This window comes from Scyliorhinus torazame, chromosome 5, assembly GCF_047496885.1.
Source record: "Scyliorhinus torazame isolate Kashiwa2021f chromosome 5, sScyTor2.1, whole genome shotgun sequence".
In the NCBI taxonomy this organism is placed as follows: Eukaryota; Metazoa; Chordata; class Chondrichthyes; order Carcharhiniformes; family Scyliorhinidae; genus Scyliorhinus; species Scyliorhinus torazame.
The window spans coordinates 157,451,357-157,476,658 of record NC_092711.1 but is presented as its reverse complement, the minus strand read 5'-3'; the positions used below and the strand labels follow the sequence as shown (position 1 = coordinate 157,476,658).

Below are 25,302 nucleotides of genomic sequence, written 5' to 3'. Positions count from 1 at the left end.
ACCCAATTATCACATATATGGTTAAAGCGGGTGTTGTCTTACCCGCCCCTAACTTCATACAGAAGTCATTCAAAACTAACTAATGTGCCCTGTCTACAGCCTTAGACCTTGAGCTTATCAAGGACACATTGCAAGTCTTGTTCTGTGAAGCTGTTATCAGCGGCTGTTGGGACACTCTCTATACATACCCACACTTGGGTCTCATGAGACAGTTTACAGGGGATGTGGCTTGTTCAGCTATTTTATATCCCAAAATAGCTAACAGCCATTTTGTGTCTTTTCTGATGTTAACAGCATTGTGTATACACTATCTATTTCTACAAATTGCCTCTTCTAAACAGGCATCTAAGCCAATGAGTACCTTTTGTTTCATCAGAACTATTTAAAAGTAATATGGGAGCACGGATGTAGTTACAGGGCCACCTATAATTTATATCATAGTCCAGTATCACAAATTGCCCTCCAACACTTCCCCCTTTTGGTCATGGAAGATGTTTACAGAACTCCAACCATATTCGGGTGTCGGACCAGCCAGGGTTGAAAACAGGTGTGGAGGCAGATGTTGTAGCCTTCGCCTCGTTGATCGCCCGAAGACGGATCCTGATGGGTTGAAGAGCAGCCTCTCCACCCTGTGCCCTGGCGTGGCGGGGGGACCTGTTGGAATTCTTGACTCTTGAGAAGATTAAGTTTGAACTGAGGGGAAGGATGGAAGGGTTCTACAATTCATGAGCATTATTCATTATGCACTTTCAAGAACTGGATAACATCGAACATTAGTTGGGGTGGTGGGTGGGAGGGTTGGGGGAGGGGGGGCTGTGTGTATTAATGGCGACTATGGGTGATTCCTGATTCCTTTTTGTCATTTGTTTATGTGAACATGCGAGCTAATGTTTGGGGTTTGGTGGGAGGATGGGATCGTTGTTATTGATATGGGGATTGACATATTTGTTATTGATTATTGTTGGGTGTAAATTTGGGAGAAAATGTGAGAAAAGAGAATGAAAAAATATATTTTTAAAAACTCACTCTCAACATTTTTTATCACCCAAATGTACTGGGGAGTTAAAATTGGATTGCTGCCAAACTCGTCTTATCTTTGTTTTGGAACAGACTGACCTAAACATGGGTTACTTACTTTCAAACCTATCTCTTAAATCCAAGCGGTTGGAATTTTATTTAAATCAGAGTTTCACATTAGATGAAGTTTAGTTTCCTATCCAAACTAATTATAAACATTTTTTTAGAACTAAACACAATAAAAAAACTCTTATTAGCATCTCAAATAGAACAGTAAATTCAAATGTTACATTTTTAACTATAACTGTTGCTAACTGCCAGAACAAGGGAGGGGAGAATATATGACTGGAATGTTGAGGGCAGCCTCCCCGTTGGTAATCGCAGGAGGAGCTGTACTTGTCCTTATCTACTTGCTCTGAAAGGCCTTGGTTTAAAGTTTGCAAAAATGCTTTTTCACAGACGGAGTTTTTCTTTGAGACACAAGCCTGTATTTCGTTTCCAGCTGTCCAGCTGAATTGTTTCATTTTATCGCTCAGTTTCCTGTGTCTTCAGGCAGGTAAAGTGACACCATTGCATTCCTCAGCAAATTTGTGTTCCTTCAGGATTAGTCTTACCCTGTGGGTTTACTAAATGTCTCTCCTTTTCCTTCAATTCCCAATATCTATTGGTTCTGGCCACAGGGAGATGAGGCTCAGTATCCTCGGCCCAAGGGCGATTGGTGATTGTGTTTTATCCACTGGGGCGGCCCCACCCTATCTGCCCAACTGTGTTGCTGCAAACTGCAGCCACCGGCTGGACTGGATTGTCTCATTCCTTTGTCTAATTATTCACTAAATATAGGCTGCTCAGAATTATTACCCCTTTTGTTCTCTATCCTTCTTCTGACCCATCCGCCAGCTTTCCTGTTCCCCAGCCGTAAGGTGTGGGTCCCAACCATCTTTCTGCATTAACTGAGATTGATGTTCCGCTATGAACCCTGTGATGGAGCTCACGGCTCCTCAATCAGAACCCGGAACATTCTCTTTCTTTTTGTATTCGGCAATATTTATTTATTTATTTTCTGATGCGATGGAGAAAGAAATCTAACAAATAGACAAAGGGAAAGAAAATGCAGTGAACTATGCGGCTTCAACTAGACACTTGAGTGAGCATTGGCCCACTTGCATGGCTTCAACAACCTGTGCAGCTTCAACCAGACGCTCGAGTGAACGTTGGCCCATCTCCGCGGCTTCAAACCCGTCAGTCACGTTAGCGTGGCTTCAACCAGAATGGTCCGCCTGCGTTCATTCCCTGGTGCGCGGTTTCAGATAGACACGTGAATGAGTGTCAGTCACGCCTGTGCAGCTTCGTCGACGTTGGTCACAGCCAGACATAGTGTTAGAGCTAGGAGGGCCAGGCATGTCGAGGATCACCGAGGGTACTGGGTGCAGGGGTGGGGGGGCACCACGCCACCAGGAGTGGGATAATGTACAGCACAATAAATACTTCTTTGCACAAACATTATGACATTATGATGCCTCTGTCTCTTTCTTCTGCAATGCGGGCTGACCCCCGGTCCCTTTGCCCATCTCTCCAGGCATCCCACCTCCCCCGCCCCCACCACCTGACGTGGCACCCACCCACCCTCTGGCCGTGGACATGCCCCTGAGGCTCTGTCCCATCCCCTGGGTGTGCGGATACTGCGTGTAGGCTCTTCTCCCCCGCAGTGTCCAGGCATCAAGGTTTGATTGCAATGCTAGGCAATGACTCCCACATGCTACAAGGCCTGCCCACCCACGGGAATCCACTTGGCATCTGTGAAGGGCTCGCTTTAAGGGCTCACAATTGCCAATTCCGTATCAGCTATAGCCTTCAGCCACATAGCCAGAGGCCTCAGCAGTCAGTGGGGGTTACGGGTGGCGGTTGGGGCAGATGGGCAGGGACAAGGGTTGCCCCCGGAACTGGAACACATGATCCAGGGGTTGGCATGGTGGTGCCCGAGTGGTTGTCACCCCCAGAGTCTCTTCCCCCCCCCCCCCCCCCCCCCCCCCAAATACTGGGGCAGCATGCCCAGTGCCCCCGGGCTCTTTGCCTGTGAGCAAAGATGGCTACTCACCTCCTCGGCTCACCACAGGAATTCTTCTGACTGGTTCAAGCTTTACAAAAGAAATACTAATCGCCGCAGTGTGAGCGCTTGCTGGGGAGGCCGCTGAATGACGGGAGGCCATTGGATCTGGGGTAGCTCTCGTTAATTGTATGGAAATGGGGCTGAAGAGGTGATTATTGGTTTCTCACCTCGCTACGGCGAGATCTTGATTTCACCAAGGGCAACGGGCCGGTTGCATCGCAAACTGTTTGGCGCCTGGCGCGGATCTCGTTTTTGGCATTTCCCGCTATTCAGCGGCCTCGTTACTCTCAAAATTCAGTCCTGGATGTAATTGAAGCAGAAACAATAACAGCACAATCCAATTCCTGTAATCACTTGTGAACTTGTTGGTGTCTCAGCAGGTGCGATGAATCATGGGTTCCCTTCCCACACTGAGAGCAGGTGAACGGCCCCTCCACAGTGTGAACTCGCTGGTGTTTCTTCAGGCTGGATAATTCATTGAATCCCTTCCCACACTGAGGGCAGGTGAATGGCCTCTCCCCAGTGTGAGCTCGCTGGTGTGACTTCAGGCTGGATAACTGAGTGAATGCCTTCCGACATTGAGAGCAGGTGAAAGGTTTCTCCCCAGTGTGAACTCGCTGGTGTATCCGCAGGTGGGTGAATCTCTGAATCACTTCCCACACTGGAAGCAGGTTAACGGTTTCTCCCTGGTGTGCACTCGCTGATGTGTCCGCAAGGTAGATGAATCACTGAATCCCTTCCCACACACCGTGCATATGAATGGCCTCCCTCCAGTGTGGACTCGCTGGTGTCTCCACAGGCTGGATAACTGAGTGAATCCCTTCCCACATCGAGAGCAGGTGAACGGCCTCTCTCAAGTGTGAACTCGCTGATGTTTCTTCAGGCTGGATAACTCAATGAATCCCTTCCCACACTGGGAGCAGGGGAATGGCCTCTCCCTGGTGTAAACTCGCTGATGTGACTTCAGGTTAGATAACTGAGTGAAACTCTTTCCACACCGAGCAGGTGAACGGCCTCTTCCCAGTGTGAACTCGCTGGTGTGACGTCAGACTGGAAAACTGAGTTGAGTCCCTTCTCACACAGGGAACAGGTGAACCGTCTCTCCCCAGAGTGAACTCACTGGTGTTTCTTCAGGCTGGAGAACTGAGCGAATCCCTTCTCACACTGAGAGCAGGTGAACGGCCTCTCCCCAGTGTGGCTGCGTCGATGAATCTCCAGCTGAGATGGGACTCTTTCTCCCTTCCCACAATCCCCACATTTCCACGGTTTCTCCATGTTTTAGGTCTCCTCGTGTCTCCCCAGGTCAGACAGACAATTATGAAGCCTTGACCACACACAAACTGGTGAAGGGCTGGTTTAGCTCAGTGGCTAGACAGCTGGTTTGTGATGCAGGACAAGGCCAGCAGCGCGGGTTCAATTCCCGTACCAACTTACCCGAACAGGCGCCGGAATGTGGCGACGAGGGGCTTTTCACAGTAACTTCATACTTGTGACAATAAAAGATTATTATTAACACGTGTATGGTCTCTCCCCGCTGTGAATGGTGTGATGTATTTTTCAGGCAGTGTAAGAGGTTAAAGCTCTTTCCACAGTCAGTCCCCTGGAACACTCTCACTCGGGTGTGTCTGTCTCGGTGCTTTTCCAGTCACATTGATGTTTAAAATCTTTTGAAGCCAACAGATCGGGCAAACATTTCTCCTTCTAGATTCAAAGGCCGATGATACTCAGATCCCAAGGTATCGAGTGACTCTGTAAGACCGAGACGTGACAATTGAGATTTCTGTCTGTAATTCCTCCTCTTGTAATATCTGTAAAAGGAGTTTGCAAAAGTCAACACTCAGTCCAGGATAGAAATTCAGAACAGAGAATTCTAGTTTCTATGGAACATTCCTTCCTCTCATTCCCCAATACCTCTTCTCCAATACCTATTCCCCATACCTAGTCTCCAGGGAGTGGACTCGGAGGGATGGAGTTTCGGAGCTGTGAGTACAAAAAAGGCCTCAAGGGAACTCAATACAGTTCCAAAAACAAGTAGCAGGATGGTCTGCACTGGTCAAATATACCGGTTATAAAGTTTACAGGAGGGACAGAGAATATGGCAGAGTGGGTGGAGTAGCCTTACTGATTTAAAAATACTATCACCTCAATGGTGAGGATTGGATTTAATTGTCACGTGTACCGGGATACAGTGAAAAGTATTGTTCTGCGTACAGTTCAGACAGATCATTCCGTACATGAGAACAATACATAGGGCAAACATAAATACATAAGGCGCCTTCTCCTCCTCCAAAATAGCCCCGTAAACCACCAATACTACCCCTTCCCCAGTCCCCCTGTCGCCCCGGCTCTACTGGGAAGCTCTGTATCTCCTTTCTGGCAAAGTCTCGAACCTGCATATATCTAAATATTTCCCCTTGCTCCAGCCCATACTTTGCTCCCAGCTCCTTCAATCCCACAAAACGACCCCCAAGAAATACGTCTTTTAGTGTCCTAATTCCTTTTCAATCCCATCTCCGAAAATTTCCAATCCCACTTCCCTGGCTCAAATCTATGGTTATCCTCTCTTTAAGGAGAAAGTCGGCATAGCTTTATTACAGGAAACTCATCTGGATGATGAGCACTTTAAATTGAGGCGGGATTGGGTGGGGCAGGTTTTTTCATCTCCTTTTCATCAAGTAGCAGGGGTGTGGCAATCCTTATTAATAAAAATATCCATTTTAAGGTTGAAACCTGCACCAAGGACAAAGGAGGTAGATATGTGATCATTAGAGGTTTGGTGCATGGAGATGTTGTTTCAATAATGGATGTTTATGGCTCCCCGAATTGCTCCCGGAGTTCATTACTAAGGCCTTTGTGGATTTTGCAGTTAGCTTCAACTAACTCTTATGTGGTTGGTGATTTCAACTGTCCCTTAAATCCGCTGGTAGATAAGCTCCCGGTTACCAGGAACACCCCCACCCCCACCACCACCACCCCGCAAGCTAGGGCGTCGGCCTTTACCTTTGAGGGGGTGGGTTATGTGGATGTTTGGAGAACTTTGCACCCGAGGGGAGGAGATTTTACCTTCTTTCCAGCCCCACATCAATGTCATACTAGAATCAACAACATTTTTATGTCAAGGACGATCCTACACCTGGTGTCCTCTTGCACCATAGTGAACATCGATTGTGGACCATCCCCGTTTCTCTGGAATTCTACTCGAGGGTTCACCCCCAGGTCGAGAATGTGGAGGTTTGCTGCCTCTCTGATAAGAGATACTTAATTTACGAGTTTGAGTTTTTCCTTTGGATTAACACGACCCCTGGTATTCCCCCTCCATTTTATGGGAGACATGTAAAGTTTATGCTCGGATGCTGAAGAACCAGCAATGTCTGGGGGTTTGTTTCACGAAGGCCGAGCAGAATTATAAGGAGATTTCGAATAAGCTATTGCTGAAGGAGGTTAATGCGGCAAGAGTGGCTTTGGACTCCCTATTGATTCAGCAGGTCGAGAAAGGTTTGCGAGGCAGGCGGTGTACGAGTTTTGGAAGAAACCACGCAAATACTTGACCTGTTTGACAAAGAAAAAGGCCGACATTGGAACAATTCCCTCTGTGCGACTTGGGGGAGGGAAAAGGGTTGTGAGGACAGAGGAGATAAACAGGGATTTGGGGAATTCTGTGCAGGATTATGAAGTCTGGTGAAGTGTTGCTGGATATGGAGCATTTATTCTCTTCCCTGAAGCTTCCGTGGATATCAAGTGGATTCAATTATTCTATTAAAGGTAAAGTCACCAAGGTCCCAGATTACCATAGGCTGCTTTCCCCTTTGAGGGGTAGAGCTGACCTGGTGGTGATTTAACCTGACGATCAACACATGTCGGGTGAGGGACAAAGTTGAGAAGGTGGGATCTTCATGAATAACTTCAGCTGGGAATTGAAGCCTCGCTCTGCATCAACGAACCAGCTGTCCAACCAATTGAGCTAAATCTTGTTGTCTGTTATATTACAGGCTGGTCGGGGCAGGGCTCATGGATGGTTTATAGTTGTCATATTTGAGCTTGAGAGAGAGTATCGACAAATAAATGTGTCAAGCTGAGGGAGCAAAGGATGTCAATGTCTTTAAGAGAGAGAGAGAGACCTGGGCCAACTTTTCCAGAGTCTCTACCGTCCCGGGATTCACTTCCTTTCCCTTCAGTTGCTGCAAGTGACCAATTGAAGGTGAGAATGAGAAAAGAAATGGAAAGGGGAGAAAAGAAAGTGTTTTACTCGCAGATGTTGGATACAGGAGGAAGTATCAGTCTGTGTGAAGCCCAATCTCCTTTCACATAAAGCCCGCGCTGATTGGAGGACCAGCGTCCTTCCGGTCCTAACTCTATCCATTAGCCAACACCTCACAGGAAGGTCAGGGGCTGGGCTGGGCTTTCCTCCACACATGCGCAGCTTCCCCTCACCCTTGGACATGTGCAGTACCTGATCACCCGCCCGTGCGGCGGATAGAGCGGGTTCCCCAGCGCGGGGGATTGTGGGAGCTACGGCAGACACTGTCCAAACTCCTGGGGTGAAAAGTGGAGGAGGCTTGGGCGGTTGTGTGCGAGCTTGGTGTCCGCCCCCGGGCCGATTCGAAAGGCAGGCCGCCTCTGGGAGCTTCCTGGATGGGGTGAAACAGCAACTCGGCGCCCATTGCTCCTGGTCCCGGAGGGAAGGGGAGAAGACCGGTTTCGGAGTACTGCGACCAGTCGTGTTTCAAGTCAGCGGTTGAGCTGCGGAGACGCTGCTTCAGACTGCGAGGTTTGCTGTCGGCGGTTTTGAGTTTGCCCAATGGAGGATGAAGGAATGGAGGAAGGATGGCAGCTGGATAGGCTGCTGGAAGCGGCGGGTCGGAACCGGGGTGTAGATTGTCCGATGGGCGGCCCGCAGCCTGCAGCCCGGGGTGGGTTGCTGCCGTTCCTGGGGTCTCCGGGGGTTCGGCCCCCCTGGACGCCCTGTGGGCGGTTGGGACTGACTCTGGGACTTTCTTCCCCGTTGTCGACTGTTGCCAACATTGGAGCGACTCTGGCCGCTGCCATTGGAGGACTTTGAGGACATGTTGTTCCTTGTGAAATTTCGGCAGGAGTGCCGGGGTCATGATGTGGAACGTGCAAAATTAATGGACTCTTTTTACAGACTTTTTTTATGTGTGCTGAGGGATTTGTTTTCTTGTTTTCTTTGCTTTTGTTTTATTTAGCAGCCTATGACATTTAACTCATTTCGGTTTCTCCGAAATGGTATTTAGTATTTGTGGTGGAACGCTAGTTGGTGCGAAACTGCTCTCCCTCCGAATGGTCCCGTGCCTTTGGGTGGGGTCCAGGAGGGGGGAACCCTCTCTCCTCCGCCGCGCCCGGGTCTGGCTCTCCGGAGGTCTGTGCTCTTAGCGAGGAGGGGCCTTTCCTCCGGGGTGTCGGCTGCAGGGCGGGGTGAATGGGGGTGGGTGAGCAGGGATTAGTGTTTGGTGATTGATTCTATCCTGTTAAATCTTTTCTGGGGTGAATTGAGGCCTGGTGCCTGGTGATTGGGTTTTTGATATGATACTGTTAAAATGAATCGAGGCCCTGTGGGTCATATTTGTTTCCGAAGCGGCCGTACTGTATCGGGGCCTTGTGCCTCGCGACTGCTTGTCTTGTGTTTAGAGGTCGTTACCTCGAAATGTACTTGTGTCTTGTGGTTTTTTGTTCCTTTTTTTCTTTGGAATGGTCGTTGGGTTTCGAGGCCTTGTGCCTCACGACTGTTCGTGTTATGTGACTGTTCGATTGTTACTTGAACTATGCGTAGGGCCTGTGCCTTGCGGCTGGTTGTGATAAGTGACTGGCTATTTGGTATCTGGAAACGTATTTCGGCCCTGTGCCTTGCAGCTGTTTGTGTTCAATGACTGTTACAATGTTACTGTGAAATGTAATTGGGCCTTGTGCCTTGCAGCTGTTTCGTGTTCAGTGACTGTTTAATCGTCAATTTGAAGTGTAATGAGGCCTGGAGCCTTGTAAATTGGTTTCTGTAATAATTGTGACGACAATAAAAGAGTTACTCACAAATGTTGGATACAGGAGGAAGTTTCAGTCTGTGTGAAGTTCAATCTCCATTCACACAAAGCCCGCGCTGAATGCCTGGAGGACCAGAGTCCTTCCGGTCGTCCAACCTTTCCCATTGGTCAACGCCTCAGCAGGAAGGTCAGCGGAGAGTTTTCCCTCGCACATGCGCAATCTAGCCTCTCCCTCGGACATGCGCATTCCTGGGCCGGGGGGAGGGGAAATCAACGTGAGGCTTCTCGGTCTGGCCGGAGCTGTCAGCCGGTTGCCTGGAAACCTTGTCTCGAGCAAGGGGGAACAATGAGTGGGGCGGAGGAAGTATGTTGACCAATGGGAAGAGTTGGTGAACCGGAAGGTCTCTCTTCCACCATCCAATCAGCTCCCCCGTTGTTCGAACGTGGAAGCTGGACAATGAGGAAATCTGGGGCCTCACACAGACTGAAAACTTATTCCTGTCTCCAACATCTGTGAGTAAAACACTTTATTTTCTCCCCCTTTCCATTTCTTTTCTCATTCTGACCTTCAATTGGTCACTTGCAGCAACTGAAGGGAAAGGAAGTGAATCCAGGGAGGGTGCATGCAGTCTTTGCAAAGCTAGGCCCAGGTCTCTCTCTTCAAGACATTGGCATCCTTTGCTCCCTCAGCTTCTCACATTTATTTGTCTGGCTAAAAGGATGGTCTCTTTCCTAATGTTCACAATTAAAGGGCTAGTTTATCCAGGAGCTGGCTGACATTGAAGGGGACAGTAAATTAATACCAGACAGAGACATTTCTCGTGCTGTTATATGGTACACATTAGATATATTATTTATGGTTCTGTAATAAAGTACAATCCAGTCATCTCTTCCCTTGGAGGGTTATTAGTCTCTGGATTTCTCTTCCACAGGGACCAGTGGGGTGTGGGGGTCATTGAATATACTCATGGATGAGTTGGACAGATTTTTAATAAATTGTTATGTTTTAAATCATTTTTAAACACTGAATACAACAGAATAACAAAAAAAATCGTGGCAAATGGGCACAGAACAGAACAAGCGATATTGCCAACATAAATCCAAGCAACACATTGCAGAATTCATTTGGAACAGGATATTTGAGGGACCAGAGCCTCAAGATGAAATGCCAGATCAATTGAAGAACCAGTTAACAGGTTAAAGTAGTGAGTGGGGAAAGAGGGTAAGATTATATAACAATTCAGTTTGTAAACCCCAAAATATCACAAACGGACTAACAGCATAATCAAATTAAAATGAATAACACAACATAGATGACATAGAACTCCTGTAGCGCAAAAGGCTATTCGCCCGTTCACATCTGCACTGAGCCTCAGAAAGAGCATTTCACTGAGGCCCACTCCCCATCCAATCCTCGTAGCCCGGTGCATTGATCATGGTCAACCCACCTACCCTACACATCTTGGACACAAAGGGGTAAATTAGCGTGACCAGTCCACTTTCACTGCACATTTTGGACAGTGGGAGGAAACTGGAGCCCCCGGAAGAAAGACACAAGGAGAATATACAAACTCCACACAGAAAGCCACCCAAGGATGGAATTGAACCTGGGTCCCTGGCGCTGAGGTAGTAGTACTAACCACTGTGCCCTCAGTTAAATTGAATTCACTCATGGAAAGCCCAGGAGGAGCAAGTCCGTCAAATTGGAGCCTATTTATTTGAGATAGGAGTCCCACACTTTACCCAATGCATCAGACTCAGAATGAAGTACAGACATTAAAAATTGCATGGAGATGCATTCCATAATCAGCCTATCCCAGTTTTGGATCGAGGGTGAACTGACTGGTCTGCTTCTGTATTGAGCCAGATGAAAGTTGGCTCCATCCTAATCCAATCCCTTATGAACATAAGAGAGGCCAATTGATGAAGCCTGATTTTCGGGAGACCATCTCCTCCCTTCGCTCCTGGTGATTGGAGCTTAACAAACTTGAGGCAAGGTTTATTTTTGTTCCAGATAGGGTCACAGATGTTTACAGCTTGGAAACAGGCCCTTCGACCCAGCTTGTCCATGCCGCCCAGTTTCTATCACAAAGTTCGTCCCACTTGCCAGCATTTGACCCATATCCCTCTGTACCCACCCTGCCCATGTAACTGTCTAACTGCTTGTTAAAGGACAAAATTGTACCCGCCTCTACCACTGCCTCTGGCAGCGGTTCCAGATGCTCACCACCTCTACCAGCCTCCCCGAACAGGCGCTGGAATGTGGTGACTAGGGGCTTTTCGCAGTAACTTCATTTGAAGCCTACTTGTGACAAGCGTTTTTCAATTTATTTTCATTTCATTCATTTCTATGTAAAGAAATTTCTCCTCTGGTCTCTTTTGTATCTCTCTTCTCTCACCTTAAACCTGTGCCCTCTAGTTCTAGACTCCTCTACCTTAGGGAAAAGCTGTTGACTATATGCCTTTTCTATGTTCCTCACTTTGTAGACTTCTAGAAGGTCACACCTAAGCCTCCTTCGCTCCAGGAAGAAAAGTCCCAGCCTATCCATGTGCGGTCTTACCAATGTCTTGTCCAACTTCAATAAGACATCCCAACTCCTGTGTTCAATATTCTAACCAATAAAACTGAGCATACTGACTGCCTTCTTTACCATCCTGTCCACCTGCGACTCCACCTACAAGGAGCTATGAGCCTGTACTCCTAGATCTCTTTGTTCTGTAACTCTCCCCAACATCCTACCATTAACTGAGTGGGTCCTGCCCTGATTTGATTAATTTCCCAAACGACTCTGGTCAACAGCAGTATAGGCAGCATCTGCAGAGGGTACAACAGTCTGGGCAACACATTCATTTTAATGAAGGCAATCCTCCCTCACCATGAAATCGTAAGAGCCAATCACCGGGCAAGGTCCCACCTAATAGTCATCATCGGCTGTGGAAAGTTGACCTCATATAGCTGCCTAAAAGAGGGGCCATTGACATCCCCAGGTTTGTAAATGGCTTGGAGGGGGCGTGGGGCATCTGAAGGGGAAGTTAGCAAGAGGAGGGGGCTTACCCCTCAACCCCTCCCCACCGGCATGGGCTCGAACTCAGTAAAATTGATCTCGATATGAGAGAAGCCACTAAATCTATCCACTGCTCGAATAATGTCCAGGACTGAAAGACTGGGGTTCAACACAACAGCAGCCTGTCATCTGCACACACAGTGATCTTGTGCTGCCTCACCCCACCCTCCAGGCCCGATATCAGAGGATCCGATCTGATATCCTCCGGAAAGGGCTCAGTGGGCAACGCAAACAGCAAGGGGGGCAGAGGGCAGCCCTGTCTAGTCCCTCTCTGAAGCTCAAGGTTTGATGCTCTTAAACCATTGGTGAGCACCGCCGCTGCTGGTCTGTGATGTAACAATTGAATCCACTCAATATAATCCTCACCCAACCCAAAGCCTCACAGCGGATACACCAGATAATTCCACTCAACTCAAGCAAAAGCTTTCTCTGCATCGAAGGAGATCACCAGCCCATCCAGTGCATATTTCTGAAAAGCCTGAATCACATTCAGCAACCTTCCAACATTGTTACTGGAAAATCTTCTCCGTATAAACCCAGTCTGGTCCTCCCGCACGATTGTCGGAAGGATGTCCGCCAGCCTTATCACCAAAACATAAGATCGCAGTTTCAAGTCAACATTCAAAAGAGAGATTTGGCAATAAGAGGCCCACTCCTCTGGGTCCTTGTCTGCCTTCAGAATTAAAGAGATATTAGTCTCACAAAGAGTCGGTGGCAGCATCCCAGAGCCAAAAGAATGACAATACATACCCACCAACGGGTCCAATAACAAATCCTCAATCCCCCTGATAAAATTCACACCCACAGCCATCCGGTCCCTGGTCTTTACCCGGCTGCAACTCCTTCACGGCCTTTGACACTTCTTCCCAAGAAAAGGGAGCATTAAGATTTTCTGAGGCCTCCAGAAGCTTCAGGGAAGAGAGAAAATGCTCCACACCCACCAACACATCACCAGACTGCTGAGACTTGTGTAATCCTGCATAGAATTCCCCAAATCCCTGTTTATCTCCTCCGTCTTCATGACCCTTTTTCTTCCCCCAAGCCACTCCGAGGGATTCGCTCGAAAGTCGGCTTTTTTCTTTGTCAAACAGGCAAGTATTTGCTCGGCTTATTCCCAAACTCGAAAACTTCGACCTCACAAACTTTCAACTTTTCTCGGCCTGCTGAGTCAACAGGGAGTCCAAAGCCACTCTTGCTGCGTTAACCTCCTTCAGCAATAGCTTACTCGGGCCCTCCATATGATTCTCCTCCACCTTCACCAAACAAACCTCCAGACGCCGCTGGTTCTCCAGCATCCTGCACCTTCTATTAGCAGTGTGAGAAATGATCAGCCCCGAGCATAAACTTTACACGTCTCCCACAAAATGGAGGGGGAAATCCCAGGGTTCGAGTTAACCAAAAGGAAGAACTCAAACTCTTCCCGAAAGTGTATAATAAATGAACTCGGGGAGGCTCCAAACCTCCACATTCTCGACCTGGGGGTGAGCCCTCGAGCAGAAACTCCAGACAAAAGGGGGAAGGTCTGCGATTGCGATGCTCCCTGTGGTGCAAGAGGACACCAGGTGGAGGATCGTCCTCGGCACAAAGAAGTCGGCGATTCTAGTCTGACATTGCTGTGGGGCTGGAAAGAAGGTAAAATCTCTGCTCCTCGGGTACAAAGTTCCCTAAACATCCACATAACCCACCTCCTCACTGTTATGATCCCGGACAAGACCCCAACAGTGGCTCGGATACTGGCCAGAAACCCCAATATTTTATTTGTGTTTTGTACGACTGTGAGGAAAGGATACCTCACTCCAGGAGTGATTTTATGAAAAATAGGGCCATGCTGTATGAAAACAAACTTTATTACTGGCACAATATTAAAATAAGTTTAACATCACACCAGAAAACCGCTGACAATTAGCCCTTAAACAATGCTAATCAATACAGTGAATACAGTAACCCTTAACTGCTACCTTTATTCCCACTCAAACAACAAAAACACATCTCAGCTCTCAATCCACCGTTAAACAGTTAGCCCTCAGAGATGTTCTTTGAGAAAGGGAGATCTTGTGTCACTGTGTTAAAGAAAAGATCTGAATCTTGTCAGAACCATGCAGAAACTCTGGCTGTATTTCATCGGAAGATGTTTCAGCTTATTACAGCTCACCTTCTAATTCCACTCTTCTGCTTGGAAAGAAACTGCTAATCTAGCTCCAGGCATATCTTTTCAACTGAACTGAGATGCTTGACCTGTGCTCATATCTTCAACTAATTCTCAACTAAAACACTGCTTTCCTGCAAAAAGCCTGAAACCGTGGCTCCTCCCAGTACTGACATCATCTTACCAAGATGAAATCTAATTAACTCCACAGGGAATCCCCTTCATCCAAACAACTTTCCACTAGCCCATGTTTTTTACGATGCTTTAATTGCACCTCTGGCACCAAAACTTAGTTTTCTTTCAAACTAGGATTTCTTTTAGAAACTTGACTGCCGCTGTGACACACACTAACTCAGGTTTTTAACCCTGACTGCGCTAAATACCCAGAATACAAAAACTCTGAAATTCCTACAGTCATCAAATTACAAGCCGAGGCCAACGCCCTAGCTTGCAGCGTGGGGGTACCGGGAGTTTATCTACCAGAGGATTTCAGTGGCAGTTGAAGTCACCAACCACAAACGAGTTAATTGAAGCTAACTCTGCAAAATCCTTTATAATTAACTCCGGGGAGTAATCCAGTATTCCAGAAACATTCACTATTGAAACAACATCTCCATGCACCGAACCTCTAATGATCATATATCCACCTCCTTTGTCCTTGGTGCAGGTTTCAACCTTAAAAGTGATATTTTTATTAATAAGCATTTCCACACCCTTGCTACTAGACGAAATGGAGGCAAAAAACGTGGCCCACCCAATCCTGCCTCAATTTAAAGTGTTCCTCATCATCCAGATGGGTTTCCTGTAATAAAGCTTAAGAAAGGAGAAGATCTTTTTCCTTCTGATAGGGTGATGGATGCCCCGTACATTCCCTGAGAAAATTTGCAGATTGACTGCCGCCATTAGTTAGGCGACAGAGAGAACAGGAACAGATTTTCACACCACAATCGGGCGTGCGCCATTACCCCCTCCTCCAACTCACTTTACACCAGAGGCACCAAAGTCTCCCCAAACTGCTCCTTTCACAGATAAAAGCCCCGTTTGTACCAGAGTAGGATAAAGTCAACAACACATAAACCCTCCCATAATAACAAAAATACAAAGAATCACGAGCACAATAGACCCAAGGGGACATTCCTCAATAAGACTGAGGACCCGGAGGATTAACCCCACGGCCAGACTGTCGTTACCCTCAGGATACCTTCTCCAAAATGAGGAGAAGAAAAGTAACTTTTGTAAATTGTTTTTACAGGATATTAGAAGAGGAGGAATTACAGACTGAAATCTCAAACATCACGTCTCAATCTGACTGAGTCTCTCAATTCCTTGTAACTGAATATCACCGGACTTAGAATCTAGAAGGAGAAATGTTTGTCTTTTCTGTCCGCTTCAAAAGATCAGTGTGACTGGAAAAGCCCCGAGACACACACACCCGAGTGAGAGTGTTCCAGAGCACTGACCGTGGAAAGAGTTTGAACCAGTTACACAGACCAAAAAAAAATCACACCATTCACAGTCTGGAAAGACCGTACACGTGTTGTGTGTGTGGACGAGGCTTCAACTGATTGTCAAATCTGGAGAGACACGAGGACACCCCACCCTGGAGAAACGGTGGAAATGTGGGGACTGTGGGAAGGGATTCAGGGTTCCATCTGCACTGGAAGCTCATCGGCGCAGTCACACTGGGGAGAGGCCGTTCACCTGCTCTGTGTGTGGGAAGGGATTCATTCAGTTATCCGCCCTGCAGAAACACCAGCGAGTTCACACTAGGGAGAGGCCGTTCATCTGCTCTGAGTGTGAGAAGGGATTCACTCAATCATCCCACCTACGGACACACCAGCGTGTTCACACCGGGGAGAGGCCGTTCATCTGCTATGTGTGTGGGAAGGGATTCACTCAATCATCCGACCTGCGGAAACACCAGCGGGTTCACACTGGGGAGAGGCCGTTCATCTGCTCTGAGTGTGAGAAGGGATTCACTACTTTAAGGAGTCTGCAGATTCACCAGCTAGTACATACTGGGGAGAAGCCGTTCACCTGCTCTCAGTGTGAGAAGGGATTCAGTCAATCATCTGACCTGCGGACACACCAGCGAGTTCACACTGGGGAGAGGCCATTCATATGCTCTCAGTGTGAGAAGGGATTCGCTCAGTTATCCGCCCTGCAGTCACACCAGCGAGTTCACACTGGGAAGAGGCCGTTCACCTGCTCTCAGTGTGAGAAGGGATTCACTACTTCATCGAGCCTGCGGAGACACCAGCGAGTTCACACTGGGGAGAAGCCGTTCACCTGCTCTCAGTGTGAGAAGAGATTCACTCAGTCATCCGAACTACGGATACACCAGCGAGTTCACACTGGGGCGAGGCCGTTCACCTGCTCTCAGTGTGAGAAGAGATTCACTCGGTTATCCCACCTGCAGAGACATCAGCGAGTTCATACAGGGGAGAAGACATTAACCTGCATTTAATGAGAAGGGATTCAGATATCGATACTCCCTCCAGGAACCCTCACGAGTTCACACCTGGAAGAAGCCATTCACCTGCTCTGAGCATTCAATGATCCGGAGACACCAGCGGGTTATTTCTGGGAAGAGACCATTCATCTGCTCTCAATGTGGGGAGGGGTTATGTGATTCATCACACCTGTTGTGACTCCCAACAAGTTCACAATAAATTACAGATGTTGGCTCCGTTGTTATTGTTTCTGCTCTCACTGACATCCAGGACTGCATTTTGTTCATTCTGACATCTGGTAAATGGTGATGATTGGAGGGTTTCTTTCTGCTGGACTGGCCGGTCTAACACCTCTGCCTCCGGTGGGCTGACTATTTTTGAGCCTCGTTGCGATTACCTGGTTCCAAGTTTGACGAGGAGCACAGAATGAAAAGTTGTTTGCACGTTGGAAGATATTTAGTTCCCAAAGCAGCCATGTTGCCATGAAGATGGGCTATGGTGGTTACAGGGTTCTTTTGTCTAATTTATCTGGGTGTTTCTCGCATCTTTGTATCATTGGAACATAGAATCAGGAGTTGGCCATTCAGCCCGTCGAGCCTGCTCCACCATTCAATACGATCATGGCTGATCATCCACTTCAATGTCTTTTCCCCCACACTATCCCCATATCCCTTTGTGTTATTGGTGTTTAGAAATCTGTCAGTCTCTGTTTTAAACACACTCAATGACTGAGCTCCAACAGCCCTCTGGGGTAGAGAATTCCAAAGATTCACAACTTGTAGGTCTCTGTAGATCAAATGATTGCCCTGTTCTATCCCCGTATCCCTGTTGGTTTCTTTCCCTCAAAAGCCCATCCCATTTTCTTTTGGAAACATTTCATCATCTCCGCTTCTACCCCCCTCCTCGGAAGTGGGTTTCAGGTATTTCCCAAATACTGCCAAACTCTGGTTCAAGTCTAAGATTCAAATGTAAACGAGAATCAAAGGGCAAAGCAGGAGGCCATTAAGCCCACCATTCCCATGCTAGTTCTTTGAATGAACAATCTGATTGGTCCCATCACCCTGCAAGTTTATTTTCCTGCAGAATCTGTCCAGTTCCCTTTTGAAAGTTACAGCAGAATTTACTCCCTGCACCATTGTCAGGCAATGAATCCCAAATCACAAGAAGTCATTCTGTTTTAAATCAAATAGCAAAGGGGCTGGTTTAGCACACTGGGCTAAATCGCTGGCTTTTAAAGCAGACCAAGGCAGGCCAGCAGCACGGTTCAATTCCCGTACCAGCCTCCCCAAACAGGCGCCGGAATGTGGCGACTAGGGGCTTTTCACAGTAACTTCATTGAAGCCTACTTGTGACAATAAGCGATTTTCATTTCATTTCAAATACCTTCATGAGATACTGTGTTTGGAGTTTCACAGGGTATTTGAAATGCAGTGAAAGACATGATTGTTACATAAAATCAAGTCTCAGTCTTTATGAGTGATCTTCGTGAGTGGACCGAGTGTGATGTATCCAAGTTTGGAAACTAGTTCTAAAAATAAATTACATTTATTTGAGCGGTATAGTAGTTAGCACTGTTGCCTCACAGCACCAGGGACCCATGTTCAATTCTGGCCTTGGTTACTGTCTGTGTGTGGTTTGTACATTCTCCCCGTGTCTGTGTGGGTTTCCTCCGAGTGCTCTGGTTGCCTCCCAGTCCTAAGATGTATGGGTTAGGGTGATTGGCCCTGATAAATTGCCCCCCCCACCCCCCGTGTCCAGAGATGTGCAAGTTAGGTTATGGGGTTACTGGTGAGTGGATATGGGTGGAGTGCTCTTTGGAAGAGTCGGTGCCGACTCAATGGGCTGAATGGCCTCCTTTTGCACTCAAGGGATTCTGTATCTATTTCTATACCAACTTTCATGAACACAATCTCCTAAAGCTTTTTACAGCCTTTGAAGTACTTTTGAAGTGTAGTCACTGTTGTAATGTCCTCCCCTAATAGGCGCCGGAATGTGGCGACTAGGGGCTTTTCACAGCAACTTCATTGAAGCCTATTGTGACAATAAGCGATTATATTATTATAATGTCGGAAATTCTGGGTATGCCTCATTGATAATATTTTGTTTTAAAAATCAATCACTCGTCCATCTACACTGTTATGAGTAACAAGGTTAAGGAAACCATGTTAAACTCTGAAACGTGACTGGACCTTTATTTTAAAAATTCATTCTGTTCCAAACCAAAGCTGAGTGAGGCAAAATTGTTTCCAGTAACAAATTGTTCCAGAATTTTGTAAAGCTACAGAAGATCATATATTGCGAATGTCTGGCTCAAGTCGAAGACTCAATGTTCAATCCAATCTCGGTTAGTAAGAAAGAAAGGTATTGTCTTTCACAAAACTGTAATTTTCAACTAGTGGATATTGTATTAACCAAATATATTAATTAAAGATTACTGTATTAATTAGCTACCAGTCAGTAACAGATGACTGATTAAGTAATGAGCATTAATTGAGTTCCAATTAAATAATCAATAATGAATCAGTAGTTACAGTGAGAGACTCAGTTTTATTTGCTGTAAAAATGTAAAAGCTTAATTGCTGTGCTTGTAAAGAATGTGCAATGAGGATAAATGTACTGGCAAGAGAGACCTTCAAACTCTGATTAGCCTCAACATTTGAAACTGTTTGAATAAGGGATTGTATAGAATCAGATAAAGGGGTCGTATGAAACTGTTCTATTGTATTCCTGTCTGAGATAATGAAAGGTGGTGTCAGTAATTGGGGATCCAAATAAATTGATCCAGTGACAAAATTGACCAATTGTCATAGAACATACAGTGCAGAAGGAGGCCATTCGGCCCATCGAGTCTGCACCGACCCACTTAAGTCCTCACTTCCACCCTAACCCCGTAACCCAATAACCCTTCCTAACCTTTTTTGTGGACACGAAGGGCAATTTATCATGGCCAATCCACCTAACCTGCACGACTTTGGACTGTGGGAGGAAACCGGAGCACCCGGAGGAAACCCACGCAGACACGGGGAGAACGTGCAGACTCCACACAGACAGTGACCCAGCGGGGAATCGAACCTGGGACCCTGGCGCTGTGAAGCCACAGTGCTATCCACTTGTGCTACCGTGCTGCCCCACATGTTACAACATGCTCATGTTACAACAGGCCCAACTCTGACGTGAAGTAATGGTCACTTTGGGGATAAAAGCAGAGGTTCTGAAGGTCTTCCTTGCTGCCAAGTACTGAAGATTCTTGAGGCTGAGTTCCAAGGAAATTACTGTCAAAGGAGCCAGAGAGGGTTTTGCTTCTACAGACTGATCACCCGCATGAAGTTGTAAAAGTCAATGTCTGAAAGTTTCTTTGAATAAACTTTTTAAATTTAACATCAAGAGAATTCTGCCTTTGCCTTAATTGCCTTGTCTGAACCAAAGTGAATTTATTAAATGGTAAGTTGGGGGTGGCTGAAATCAATAAAGTTCCAAATAACAAGTTCAGAAAACATTGGTGCAGCACGGTAGCCTTGTGGATAGCACAATTGCTTCACAGCTCCAGGGTCCCAGGTTCGATTGCGGCTTGGGTCACTGTCTGTGCGGAGTCTGCACATCCTCCCCGTGTGTGCGTGGGTTTCCTCCGGGTGCTCCGGTTTCCTCCCACAGTCCAAAGATGTGCAGGTTAGGTGGATTGGCCATGATAAATTGCCCTTAGTGTCCAAAATTGCCCTTAGTGTTGGGTGGGGTTACTGGGTTATGGGGATAGGGTGGAGGTGTTGACCTTGGGTAGGGTGCTCTTTTCAAGCGCCGGTGCAGACTCGATGGGCTGAATGGCCTCCTCCTGCACTGTAAATTCTATGATAATCTATGATAAATCTTCAATTAAAAACTTGCATTTCTATAGCACCTTTCACAACCACAGGACGTCCCAAAGTGCTTTACAGCCAATGAAGTACTTTTGAAGTGTAGTCACTGTTACAATGTAGGAAAAGTAGCAGCCAATTTACACACAGCAAGATCCCACACACAGCAATGTGATAATGAGCAGATGATCTGTTTTTAGTGATGTTGATTGAGGGATAAATATTGACCAGGACACCGGGGATAACACCCCTGTTCTTCTTCAAAATAGTGGCTGTGGGAACTTTTACACCCACCTGAGAGGGGCAGACAGGACCTCAGTTTCACATCTTATTTGAAAGAAGGCTGTTCTGACAGTGCAGCACTCCCTCAGTGCTGGGACGAGGAATGTTGGATGTGATTTTTGTCCTCAAGTCCCTGGACTGGGTTTTGAATCCACAACCTTCTGACTCAGAGGTGAGAGAGCTGCCCACTGAGCCACGGCTGACACTCGAGACAATACAAAGTTAGCAATGGAAAGTTACCCTTTAAAACCCCCCACCCTTTATCTCCAGTGCCTAAATCTAATAATAAACACCCCAATATAAATAACGTGGATTTGACTGACAAATGTTTAAGTGTTGGTTTAGAGCCACAAGTTCTGACTTCCCATTTGAGCCTCGGGCACCTTTCTGTCTCTATTGCTCATGTCAATGACAGCCAGGCAATAGAGCTGAGGCTGAATTTAGCTAAGAATAACGGGGCCTGTGCGCAGTTGGGAAAATGCCATGGACGTCGCACTAATAGAGAGACAGGAAAGTGCTGGAGGACTGACTGGGAAATGGGCCTCCAACCAATTGTTATATCGGTCACTCGGAGCTAAAGAGAAACCTGTCTCTGTAAATACATATACAGGGAAGAGGCTGCAATGAAATCTGTCCCTTTTAACCTGCACAAAAGCAGGAGGCTCAGATTCACAGCTTGCGGGAGGAAACCATTCAGCCCACCGGGTCCCCGCTATCTCTTTGAGAGGACTCTCCCATTCCTCCAAATACTCTGCTCTTTCCCCAGAACCCTTACAAGTATTTACCATTTGGAAAGATACAACTGAATCTGCTTTCAGACATGTCAGAACAACTCACTGTGTCAATAAATAAAATAAAATCTCATTCCCCCCTCTGGCTCCTTTGCCAATTACCTCAGAGGGACTCACTTTCTGTTAAAGAGCCTGTCAACCCCTCTCACCCACTTTCCCTGAATGACATCAATCTAATCATGAAAAATCAAATGTTGTAATGATAAATGTTTATTAATGAAGCATAACATGGTTAAAAAAATCAGAAAATGACTTGAGGATCAAAGACAACCAGAGTAAAAGGATGTTCACAATGTTCTGGACCCAAATGGTTTATCTTTAATTCATCTGCAGACTGTTCCCTGCCCTCTTTGTGGAACACCTCCGCTCAGTCCACAAGCATGACCCTGACCGTCCGCTTGCTGCCATTAGAATTCACCGCCTTGCTCTCAGGCTCACATTTCTGTCCTCGGCCTGCTGCAATGTTCCGGAGAAGCCCAACACAAGCTGGACCAACAGCCCCTCGTCTTCCCATGAGGCACTTTACAGCCTTCTGGACTCAACATTGAGTTCAACAACTTCACACCCTGAACTCTCTCCTCCATTTTGATTTGTTTTTTTACCGAGTGACAGTCTGCATCTTGTTTACATGTTTTGTTACTTCCAGACAGAGCTGTCCTTTATTCTGCCATTAACACTTACTCTGGACCAATGCTATATTTCTTTTTTAAAATTTCTTTAGAGTCTCCAATTATTTTTTTCCAATTAAGGGGCAATTTAGCGTGGCCAATCCATCTACCTGCATAACTTTAGGTTGTGGAGCTGAAACCCACATAGACATGGGGCGAATGTGCAAACTCCACACAGACAGTGACCCGGGGCCGGGATCGAACCTGGGACCTCAGCGCCGTGGGCAGCAGAGCTAGCCACTGTGTCACCATGCCGCCCCAATGCTTTGTTTCTTTACTGCACCCAGTACCTCTCCCTTTGCCTTTTGTAACAGGACATTTTTGTCTTTTAATCTCACCCACCCTCTAACCAATCCCTGACTTTCCCTTTTGTTCTACCTGACCCTCCCCCTTTCTCACCAGCATCAAACCCATCACATTTCTCCCTCTCTTTAGTTCTGAAGTAGAGTTACATTGGATGTGAAACGTCAACTGTTTCTCTCTCCACAGATGCTGCCAGACCTGCTGCGTTTTTCCAGTTCTTTCTGAATTTATTTTCGATCTGTCTGTAGTTGGGGAAAAACACTATTTAGTGTCCAGGAGGATACGGAGTAAACCACTGAGGACTGAGATCAGGAGAAAGTTCTTCACCCAGAGAGCGGTGCGTCTGTGGAATTTGCTACCACAGGAAGCAGTTATGGCCAAAGCATTGTATGTTTTCAGGAAGGAGTTAGATAGAGATCTTGGGGTTGAAAGGATCAAAGGACACGGGGGGAAAGCAGGAACAGGTTACTGAGTTGGATGATCAGCCATGATCAGAATGAATGGGAGAGAATGCTTGATGGGCCGAATGGCCTCCCCCTGCTCCTATTTTCCATGTTTCCATTTCAGTAGAAATTTGCACTCCTGTTCCGATCCCAGTTGACGTTATAACGGAACAGGAAAATCCCATAATGGAACCCTGGCTCAAAAGACTTTAACTTTTTAAAATCAGAATCACGGGGCTACTGATTAGTTTTATCAATAAGAAAAAAATTAAACATAAAAATGGATTATAATACAATCCTCCTTTACACCTCCTTCCGCTTCACCAATACACACAAGTTTTCAGACTCACATGGATGACAAAATACATTTGAAGCCCCAAGGATCTCATTGGCACAAAGTTAGTGTTTCCGGATTTCTCCTGAGAATCCCCCCAGATGACTGTCATATAAGAGTTTCCAAACTCCACTCCCAAAATACTTTTAAAAATACTCCCTTATAAGAATACCTTTATTTAGTGATCCACATTCCAAAATCCAGTCCAACTTTTCCAAAGGGGCCTTTTGACTCTATTTTTAGCAGTACATCCGGGCCAGGATTTTGGATCAACCCATTTATGATTTCACTGCTTTCATTGACTTTCACTGTTACTCAAATTCTGATATCCAACCAATACTTTGCAATTTGTTCATAGACGGTATTAACACATTTTAACAGTGAGGATTATTTTTAGGAAACGTTTGTCTTGTATTTTCACTAACCAATTCCTTCTCAGCTTTGTCTGATTCTTGAACAGAATCCTGTTCTCATTCCAGGTTTTCAGACCCAGCTATCCCTGAGTTTCCTCTGAATCTTTCCTGCACATTACTCCAATGTACAGCTTTTCTTATAGCAAAGCTGAGAGAGTTGGTTTCTCTCTCCAGCTTCTCCGAGCAGAGTTGGGAGCTGTTCACTGCTCTGTGATCTGATTCCAACTGCCTGCAACTACTGCTAGCTTTCAGCTATAAACTAAAGAACAAAAGAAAGCTGTTTGCTACTTTACAGGGCCTCTCTAGTTGTTAATCAATTATATTTCCTTTATGTGGAGCTATCTAAACACAACAGTATCTCAGGATGAAGCTAACCCCCACGCAGACAGCCTTTAACATCTAACTACAGCTCCCTTCGAGGCACAAAACTATAACTTTTTTCTAATGTTTATCCATACAAAAATAAATCCCTTAAAGCTACCTTTGGTTACCTAATACTCTCAGTCTCAAAGAGCATCAGCCCACTGGAAGCAAAGTTGTGAGACCGGCCAGTCCAGCAGAGAGAAACCCTCCAACCCTCCCACTTCACCAAGTGTCAGAATGAACATGGTTCAGTCCTGGATGTGATTAACAGCAGCAATAACAGCAGAGTCCAACCCCTGTCATCATTTGTGAATTCGCTGGTGTGAAGAACTTTCTCCTAATCTCAGTCCTCAGTGGTTCACCCCGTATCCTCAAAATTCACTGGTGTTTCAATAGATCGGATGACCGAGTGAATCCCTTCCCACAAACCCTTCCCACAGGGCTACTTCCTGGTGTGCGTGCACTGATGTTCCATCAGTACCGAAGAACTTTCAAACCCATTCCCACAGTCAGAGCATTTAAAGGATCTCTCATTGGTTTGGGTGTCATTGTGTCTCAACACAATGGGTAAATGAGCGAATCCCTTCCCACACTCAGAGCAGGTTAACGGCCTCTCCCTGGTGTCTCATCAATTGGATTGCAGTAGTGAATCCCTTCCCACACTCAGCAGGTAAATGGTCTCACCCCAGTGTGAACTCGCTGGTGGATCAGCAGGTCGGGTGACTTAGTGAATGCTCTGTCTTACTTGCTCAATCCAGTTGCTCTTTTCCTTTTTATAAGTTTGTGGAAACTTTTGCTGTTGTTTTTTGATGCACACTTTCTCTCGGACTCCAATTTCCAAGACATTTAATGATTTTGGAGAGGAAAGGGAGGTTGAAGATGGGGAGGTTGGAGAGGGTGGGATCAAGGGCTGGTTCTTCATGGAGAGGGTGATGTTAGCAGTTTGCAGAGTGAGATAGGAAGTGAGGGAACAGTGAAAACAATCAGCTCACATGGGGAACATGTCTGCTCAGTAACTTAGTGAGGATACGGTCAAGGGAGCAGGAGGTGGGTCTCGTGGACAAGGTGAGCTCAGA

General features: G+C 46.5%; 1 protein-coding gene across 1 annotated transcript; it reads left to right on the top strand.

Annotated features, from left to right (window-relative positions):
• The first annotated feature begins 13,201 nt into the window (after positions 1–13,201).
• Positions 13,202–20,159, top strand: LOC140417998 (uncharacterized). Its single transcript, XM_072501428.1, has 2 exons — positions 13,202–13,277; positions 15,798–20,159. The coding sequence occupies exons 1-2, from the start codon at positions 13,202–13,204 to the stop codon at positions 16,793–16,795; spliced, it is 1,074 nt and encodes a 357-aa protein (XP_072357529.1). The 3' UTR covers positions 16,796–20,159.
• The last annotated feature ends 5,143 nt before the right edge of the window (positions 20,160–25,302 follow it).

Bases quoted from the DNA above. Each gene is read 5' to 3' on its own strand.
- LOC140417998 (XM_072501428.1), top strand. From the start codon at position 13,202: ATGACCCTTTTTCTTCCCCCAAGCCACTCCGAGGGATTCGCTCGAAAG. The intron at 13,278-15,797 runs GTATTTGCTCGG...GACCGTGGAAAG, and splicing joins TTTCTTTGTCAAACAGGCAA to AGTTTGAACCAGTTACACAG.